Source organism: Ixodes scapularis, unplaced genomic scaffold, assembly GCF_016920785.2.
Source record: "Ixodes scapularis isolate PalLabHiFi unplaced genomic scaffold, ASM1692078v2 PGA_scaffold5__190_contigs__length_132052651, whole genome shotgun sequence".
NCBI classification, from domain to species: domain Eukaryota; kingdom Metazoa; phylum Arthropoda; class Arachnida; order Ixodida; family Ixodidae; genus Ixodes; species Ixodes scapularis.
Genome location: NW_024609880.1, coordinates 35,165,502 through 35,174,686, shown reverse-complemented (window position 1 = coordinate 35,174,686; position 9,185 = coordinate 35,165,502). Strand labels below are relative to the sequence as shown.

The window sequence follows — 9,185 nt, the reverse complement described above, 5'->3', positions numbered from 1 at the left end:
TGATCAACATCGAACAGGGGTTTGAGACTATTATTTTTGGATGCGAATATGACTTAGTAAGAATTGCTACTTTCGATTTATTTTTGCATCTAGAGTCATTATTTGTGGTTACATTGTGCTTTATATATTTGATTCTGTTTAAATCTGTGATATAATCATGTTTGTGTTTTTTTGGGGGGGTGGAAAAAAAAAGGGGGGGGGGTTAGTGCGCTTTTGCTCAATGTTTGTAGTGTAGTTGAACTTAATTGATTTTTAATTGTATGATTTTCCAAGAAGGAGAGAGCTCGTCAAGCTGATTTTTCAGCTTTTTTTCCCCCCAAACTCCTCCATCGCTTTGATTGTAAATCAAGTTATTATTAGAGGATTAGCTTCGAGATATTCATCGTTAGGTTTTGGCGTTTTTGTCCCCTAGTTTCGAAACTCAATACGAAAAAACAGAAAAAAACAAAAACAAAAACAAAAAAACGCCGCAAGCTTTTTTTCTTACAATAATGAGTAGACAGACGTACTCCTTTTTGCCACCTAGTCACCATAGACCAGTGTATGCTCTGTTCCATAGGCACCGCCATGTTTTTTTATGCTAACGCCATAACAGAGTAGGGGAGCTGCGCTTTCTGCAAAGACTCCGTCTTTTTTAGAAGTTTTCGCACATTTCGCAGTGCAAGAACGTCAAAATGACAGGTCACGAAGCTCCAAGAACAACACCGATGAGAAGAGTGCTGTAAAAAGCAAAACTCTCGTTTCGTGCGCAGCCCCTCTCTTCACAAGAGTCTGTGTTTGAGATCATTACTTCCCGTTCTTATCGCTGGGGGCTAGGATTTCGGACACTGGTGTATATCGGCAGCTTACCCGACGAGGACACCCGACGAGGAAGCGCTGCCAAGAGAGTGACGATGTGACTGAAACGACTACGTCGCCCTTCTAAGCGTCACCGTGGGCAAGACCGATCGTGCTTTCGCTGCGTCCCGATTCAAAATCGTTCAACTAAAGCGCGAACACTTATCGTCGAATATCTCAAATCGTATTACCCTTTCAGAAATTGTTTCAATTGATTTACCCTTTAAAACTGCAATTGAAATATGACTCATCCTTTTCGCGCCAGGATAAAAGAGCTGTTTTTTCATTTTGAAATAGCCAGAAAGGCCAGGCACATATTTGCGACCGACATTCGCGAGTGAAAGCTCGATCGGTATTTCGTCCCGCGCTTTCAATGATCAACTAAAGGATGGCATTTTATTGATGTTTCAAGTCGCAGCCTTCTCGACGCAATCTAAAAATGGAAAAAAAAAGAAATGGAGCAATTCGCATTTTTTAAGTGTCTTTCCCGATGACAGGAAGAAAAATTGAAAGACGCAGACGAAGAGAGACAATATGAAGTGCAATCATGCGGAGAATAAAAAGAGTGATCGATAGATTGGCATGCCTTTTTCTTCAAAGTCGGTGTTCAATTTAGTTACATCTGCCGCGCACAAGAAAGCTTTTGTCGTCTGACACGTTATAATAGATATTCGTATACTGTATTTTTGGATTTTATAGCTCCTTGTGTATATGCCTACAGCTCATTGAAAGGAAACAAAGTTATTTAGTTTGCTAACGGACTGACGAAGGGTTTACCAGGTCCGAAACGTTTTCATATGCTCTAATATTCTTAGAGAGTTTATAAACAACCAAAGACCGCAATGTATGACGGCGCTTAAAATTAGGATTAATTTGACAAAACACAATGTTGCCGAAATTGCTGCGCAGATTGCACTTGAATTGAAATAGCATTTGATAGCGTCATGGACCGTGTAAATGTTTCTTTATTAGACTACCTCGACATTGCTGTGGACGATTAAGTAATATTTTTCGTCAGCGTGCACGAATAATTTTATCGCAATGAAAACCGATTCACGTAACTTTCTCATGTATCTGCCTACCTCCCCTTGATGGGCCTCCCGTAACCGAACACCGTCTTGCTGAGTTCCTTAAGAGTGACCCTATAGCATATGCGTGTGGCGTTAGGAGCGCTTCAAGGCGAGACAGCGAAGGCGCGTGGATGTCCGGGAGTCCGCGGAAGAGGCGGCCCCCTGCGTCCCCAATGGACTGCTCCGCGTCGGCCGGAGGAGCCCGGAGAGGCTGGCGGAGCAGCAGTCGATGTGTTCCGCCGGTCCGGGCTCGCCGACGCCGGCCCGACGACAGCGAGCGCAGCGCTGCAGCGCCGAGGGAGGCCCGGCGGCGCCATCAGGCCCGGCGTCACACCTGTTGGCGGCCCATGAGGCGGCGGAGGTTCAAGATGGAAGCCCGTGGCGTCCCGCTGTGAGGGCGGTCGCGGCGATGCGTCGCAGGGCGGGCCCCGCGCGAGGCACGCGGAGCGGGGCCTAGCCCATGGCGACGCTACGCTTCCCGACGTAGCGCGCGGCCGGCATGAAGAAGATGGGCCTGCGTCCGGGGGCGCGCTGCGTCGAGCCCGGCCGCGTGGTCAAGTACACGCCGTGCTCGAGGCAGCAGGACATGCGGGACGCCGACGACCTGGACGAGATCGCGGTGGTGAGCAGCAACGCGGCCCCCGAGAACGTCAAGTATGGGGCGGGCGGCGGCGCCCTCACGGCCAACGGACCCAGGGTGGTCCCCGGAATCATCACCTCCGCTGGCGGTGAGCGCCTGGAGCGCCGGTCGTCGCCCATGTACGGCGCCAGGTCCTCGGAGAACCTCAAGTCCGCCTCCCGGCAGTCCCTGCTCGAGACCGTCGCCGGCAAGCTACAGCACCGCGGCTCGGCCGAGGTCCGGGCGCGACCCAGCCTCGCCTTCATCAACAGGGCGCACGTGAGTTCCGACCTTGAGATCCCGAGAAAGACCCGCGAGCAGCGCCGCAAGGAGATCAAGCGCGAGTTCGAAAAGTGGGAGACGTCCACGTCGGCGTCGGACCGCGCGCGCTGCAAGTGGACCTTCGTGTTCGACCCGTCGGGCCGGCTCTGCTACTACTGGTCCATGGTGGTGAGCGTGGCCTTCCTCTACAACTTCTGGGTGATAATCTACCGCTTCTCCTTCTGTGAGATCAGCGGCGCCAGCATCTTCATGTGGTTCGCGCTCGATTACCTGGCCGACTTCCTCTACGTCCTCGACATCCTGTTCCACTTCCGCACGGGATTCCTCGAGGAGGGCGTCCTACAGACGGACTCCGAGAAGCTGCGCGCCCACTACATGAACTCCACCATGTTCTACATCGACGCCCTGTGCCTGCTGCCGCTGGACTTCCTCTACCTGTCCATCGGCTTCAACTCCATCCTACGCTGCTTCCGCCTGGTCAAGATCTACCGGTTCTGGGCCTTCCTGGACCGCACCGAGCGCCATACCAATTACCCCAACGTCTTCCGCGCCGTCAACCTCACCCACTACGTGCTCGTCATCTTCCACTGGAACGCGTGTCTGTCGCACATCATCTCGACGACGGACGGCTTCGGATCGGTCGGCTGGTTCCGGAGCAGCGCGTGCGACGCCAGCGACGTGCTGTGCGAGTACCTGCACGCGTTCTACTGGTCCACCCTGGCTCTCACCACCATAGGCGACCTGCCCAGGCCAAGGACCAAGGGAGAGTATCTCTTCCTCGTGGTCCAGATTGTGCTGGGCCTGTTTCTCTTCGCGGCTGTGCTGGGACACGTCGCCAACATCGTCACCAACGTGAGCGCCGCCCGAAAGGAGTTTCAAGGTAGGTGCTAGCCCGGCCAGTACACTAAGGTCGTTTCCGTGTTGCTGAGTCGGCGTTACCTTGCCTCGCTCCAGGCCTCAGCGAGTCACTCGCGCAAGCCGGCTGTAATCAACAGCCGCTGAAGAAGCGCTCTGTGACTGATGATACTTTTGATATTGCTTTATTTTTCTTGCTAAAATTTATTTACGATTACCTGGCGATGTTTTCGTCTTGCAAGTGTCCCCTTAGCAATGAAACAAATGAGTCAACTAACTGGGACTTAAGATTCTTAAGCTGTATGTTACCATTGTTGACTGGACAGCGACTCTCCTAGGTTTGTTATCGTACTATATCGTCGTATGATAGAAGCAACAGTATTTTATTCATCATAAGAACTCCAGATATTGGACGACTAAAAAAGGGCCCGCTATTCCTGATTTAGCCACAGCGCATTTAATACATACAGAGTCTGTTATGGAGAGTTATGTTGATGCATCTCAGTAAAGGTGACGTTTTTACAAGTACCTTCTTGACTTTACAATTTAGAGTGCCAAGACGCCCCAAACCTTGCTTTGACACGCGTTGCGTATGGCCTTAACTAGTTCAGCTTGAATAAAAAAGTAAGCTGACATGACGGCGCTATTGTTTAATTTTTTTAAGACATTTTCTCATGGCGTCATGATGTAAGCTTAGCTAATAATAATTATGCACACGTTGTGTGAGATGTTTAGTCACATTTGGGATGGGGTCGTCAGCATAAAGTTGAATTGTCGACACGGCGAAAGACAAACTCTCCGTAAAATCTGACTATAGACGAACCTCGGTGCATTCATCGTCACATTATTCATAGTTATCGAGAATATTAAGAAAATAATTTTACATGCTTATATAAACTTACAATCGTATGTTTGTGTGCGAAAGCTATACTTATGAGGCGTCTTGTACGCTCGTAAAAATAGAACCAAATATTTTTTTAATAACGGAAAAAAAAAGAGGTTAGCGAACAGTTTCTTTGCAAATTCCGTTATCATAAAAAAGGCATGTTTAACAATATCAAGTCACGTGACACCAAACTGTGATAAAGAGTGAGATCCACTTATAATGATAACGAGGAAATCTGGAATTTCAATTGTGATGACCGGTTATCGTTGTAGCTGAACTAGAAACTGATCGTTTCTAGTCGAGAAACCCTAGAAATTTATCGTTGTAAGCTATACATTGTTATATGTGGTATAGTTACAAGTGGATTGAACTGTAATTGGAACATAAACGAAAATACGTTTGCTTGGGCTAGACACTGAACACTGTTCTGAAGAAATAATATTTTCAGTGTAATTAAGGCAGCGCCGTTTTTATCATATCTTCTACGCGCAGAATATGTTTTTTGTTGGAATGGGTTCTTCAAAGAAAAGAGCGAATGAACTGGGCCTTTAAAGTTTGCAGTTTTACATACTTTAAACCGGAGATGACGGACGATAGAAGGGAACGACAGCACACAATACGATAATACGACAGTACACACAATTCGTTCCTGGTCTCCGTTTAAAACTATGCTTGACCTGAACCGGGTTGTCTGTTTGTTAACTTTCTGTTCACCGTGTACGCGGGCTTTTAATTTTCGTGGACGGGTCATCTGCGAGAAAGAGGGTTTGAAATTATGCGTACCGTAATTTCCGGACTGCAGTCTGCTTTGGAGAATTTCGGCCAAAGAAAGAGTTTCCTAAGACTGTCTGAATCCTACGCATGTGAACAAAAAATTCTTGAAAATAATACAAATTGAAAAACGCCCGCTTTATTAGAGCGCAAAAGAGCTTGCATCAAACAGAAATTATCATTAACATAATCTTCCACTCGCAATATTCGTTACATCTCAGGAAATGAAGGATTTTGGAAACAACAACAAATCCTTCTATAGCCGCACTCGGGTAAAATGTTAACACTTAAAATTTAAACATGGCTTTTAACCTTATTTCACCTTGTACAGCTTAATAAATATATAATTATGTATATTAATAGAGCAGCGGTTTGGAACCCTAAATATCCGCTTCCCCGTAACGATATGGACCAAATCTATAAAAGCAGCGATAAAATTATTACACTGCTGCAAGTTCGTGTATCGTGCGTGTACTTCCAACAAGGGCATAGCTGCACTGATGCTGCCATATCGTTTCGAGGAAGTCTGCCCGTTTATTCGTACACTTTATGGCGCTGCTGTATTACTGTAAACTCGAGCAGTCAGCGGAGCGGTTAATTCAAGCCGGCTCGTTCCTCAGTGTACCGTTCACAGCACGGCCGCTGCCCAAGTACGTTGCAGTGTCCTCATTGTTCGCGAAATATATAACACAGTGTTTCCCAAACTGTGAATCTCTACCACAAATGGGGTCGCGACGGATTCAGCGAGGGGTCGCAAAGCGGCTGAAGAGCTGCAAAAATTCAAACTCTGCTTCTGTGCTATGAGGTCGATGAAAACAAAGTACAGGTCGCGGCTCGACATCGAGCAGGAACCGAGGGTTGAGGTGTCTAAATTCAACAATGACTTTAAAAAAACTGTTCTGAAACAAACCAGCTCGTTGAAAGCCTAATAAATAGCTAATCCTGCTGTCATGCGTTTTTTTCCTTCTGCTTGAAATGGTTTTTGACTGCATCTGACTGACTGCATTTTTGTGAAAAACCCGAGACTGAGGTATTGACAGACGACGACAAGAAAGGGAAGGAGAAGGAGGTTTAATACCCACCCTTGCCCGTTTCGATTTCGATGAGCATCCCATTGGCGTGCGGCATGTTTATCACTACTGCGCGATGCATGTTAAAAACTCTAGGCTAGGAGTTGTACTGCACTGGCTAAATTTTTCCTCTGCTGTGTGTAACAATGTCGCCATGTCCTGGCAGACTAACCACCTGCTGTATGGACAGCTGACGACTAATCACTTTTGTTACATTAACTACCAAATAACATTTCATCGTGAATATTATGTATTACCGTTCATGCAGTTAAATCAAAGCTTTTAGCAAGTTCGTCTATAAAAGGAAATTGATTTGGGCAGTTTGGTGACCGTTACGGCTCACGTTATGGCAGGCGAGCTTCCACACTGGCTTTTCCACGAGCCTCTGCGAGAAAGAAGAGGCGAGGGACGGCCTTGATGTCTTCGTTGTTCCTAATACTTCGTGCATCATTTTTTTTTTTGCCTATTCGGACGGGCGTGATAGCTGGTGAGAATTGAGCCATGTCTAGTCTTGTCATGGACAACGGGCCTTTTCCGAGAAATCCCGCAATGATGCTCAACGATCTGACATTGCGCTGTGCGGCGCGGGGAATTATGGGGCCGTTTCGATGTACGCTCGGGCCAACTCGTGCGCTGTGTGCGTCCTATAAGCGGCTCGTTTCCTCCGCTCTTACCACTCCGAGTTCAAAACACAAAGGAAAAAAGAAATAACACATAAAAAATCCGATGCGTACCCTGCTTTGTAATCGGCATGCCTTCTCTGCGTCCTAAAATGGCAGAATTCTAAACCAAAACGAACAGCTTCTTCGATTTATGGTTTCACGAGCCGTACATCGAATGGCCGTAACGCGTAAAAGCGCCGTTGGGGGGGAGGTGAGGTGCTTGGTTTTGGTTTGATTCTGCGGATCTTGTAATTCGCCGCGCGTTGGAAAGTATATTTTTAGTGGATTAAACTTGTTATCTGTACTGCGTTTCACATTGGTTCCGATAACCCTTAGCGGACACTAAGAATCATCGGAACCAATCTAATGCCGTGTGAATGTCACGTGACCTTCAGTTGGGTTGAGGCGGCGCGCGGTGCGGGTAGCACCCAGGCTGAGGCGTTCACAGCAGCGGATTAAATGAAATGGCTCGTAGCATCTGCTGCAGTCCACCGTAAAGTGAAACGAGGCTATGCGGAGTGCAAGTTCGTCTGCTTTTTTTGCAGGGGTTGTGGTGACGTCAGAACGACGTCGAGCTCTGGTTGGCTCTGATGGAAGGATAGTGGGTCGACCTCGAAGCAAGCTGCCCTGAAGTCTACACACTATTCTTCCATCAGAGCCAATCAGAGCTCGGCGTTCTGAGGTCACTGCAACTCCTGCAGAAGAAGCAGACGACCTTGCGCTTCGGGAGAAACTGAGGGAGAGGAGGAGATGAGAGCGTGGCGGGGTTGGGCATGTCAGAACACCGAGATCTGGTAGGAAGGATTAGGGGGTAGATGCAAGGCTAGCTGCCTCTGTCTTTACTCAGCGGTAGAACGCATTTGAACGCGTTCTAAGAAGTAGTAGAAAAAAAAATCCTTTTCTTCATGCTTATCTTGCAGCGTTGGGTCACAGCTGCTGTCACAGCACATGACGTGACGAGCCTCGTGCAACTCATTATCGCTCCACGGCCAATGAGATTGCGTCATTAGCCGATATAAAATGCGCGAGAACCAATTACGAAGAAAGAAGCAAGACGCCACGCCCCGTGCTTAGGAAACATTGAAATATTGCTATATTTCCATCCACAACGATGGGGGAAAACCAAAGGAAAAATCTGCTCTACGAAAGATGTAAAAAAAAAGGCATCAGCGAATAAAACAAATTAGCAAACAGATATATAAAACGTGAGGTATGTTTAAGTAGTAAGTATTGTACAATGTTAGGTATATCGTTTTCGCTCCATGACATAACATCAGCTCCTAGTAACGCGATGTGATTTAGTAGCTCGGGAAATGCGTGTTTAATTCTTTGACGTCCAATGTTTTTCCATGATTTTGGTATATGCCATGGATGTATATGACGGGTTTGAGGAATTGAACTGTGCAAATGATGGTCAGCGATGGTGAGATATGTTTCGAGCTTTCCCTTTATGGCAGACTGGAATGTTAATATCAATCGTTGAGAATAAAGTTTTTCATACATCAAATATCAAGTTTAGAGTATTTATCAAAGCGAGGCAAAGATGGGGAGGTAAAAAGAACGTTTGCTAAAGCTCGAAAAGATTTTTTTGTGCAATATTTGGAGTATGTTTATATTTTTTATACCAGTAGTTATACACTAGATGCGCGTAGCATAAGACGGGATTGAATAGTGATTTAAAAAGTGAAATTTGGACACTTGGTGGAAAAGGTTTCTATATTTATTCATCACACCCACTATTCTATAACGTTTTAGAGAATGTGTCTAAGATGCTCGCTTCAAGACATGTTATAAGACAAAAAAAAATACACCAAGACTTTTTACATTTTCAACATATTGTCTAATATCGGTGCCATATTTCAGGGAGAGGATGAGTTAGGTTGAGTTCTTGAGTGTAGTTTAAGGTATATAGACTAGGGCTCTTGCTAGAATTTAAATGAAGAGAAATTGTTTTCACACCATAATTTTAAATTTGAAAGGACATTATTTGTTTCGCTAATAGGGTGCTCACTATTTGAATCAGAAATAATCATGCTGGTAGCATCTGCGTAAATAATAAAATATACAGCAGAGTTAATGGTGATTATATCATTCATATGAAAAAGAAATGAAAGCGGAACTAGGATGCTTACT

General features: G+C 46.2%; 1 protein-coding gene across 1 annotated transcript; it reads left to right on the top strand.

The window, feature by feature from the left end:
* The first annotated feature begins 2,406 nt into the window (after positions 1-2,406).
* LOC8029692 (cyclic nucleotide-gated channel cone photoreceptor subunit alpha) lies at positions 2,407-3,699 on the top strand. Its single transcript, XM_002406864.5, has one exon. It carries the CDS (start codon positions 2,407-2,409, stop codon positions 3,697-3,699), a length of 1,293 nt encoding a protein of 430 aa, XP_002406908.3.
* The last annotated feature ends 5,486 nt before the right edge of the window (positions 3,700-9,185 follow it).

What these genes read in the sequence shown, in the direction of transcription:
- LOC8029692 (XM_002406864.5), top strand. Translation starts at nt 2,407, where the DNA reads ATGAAGAAGATGGGCCTGCGTCCGGGGGCGCGCTGCGTCGAGCCCGGC.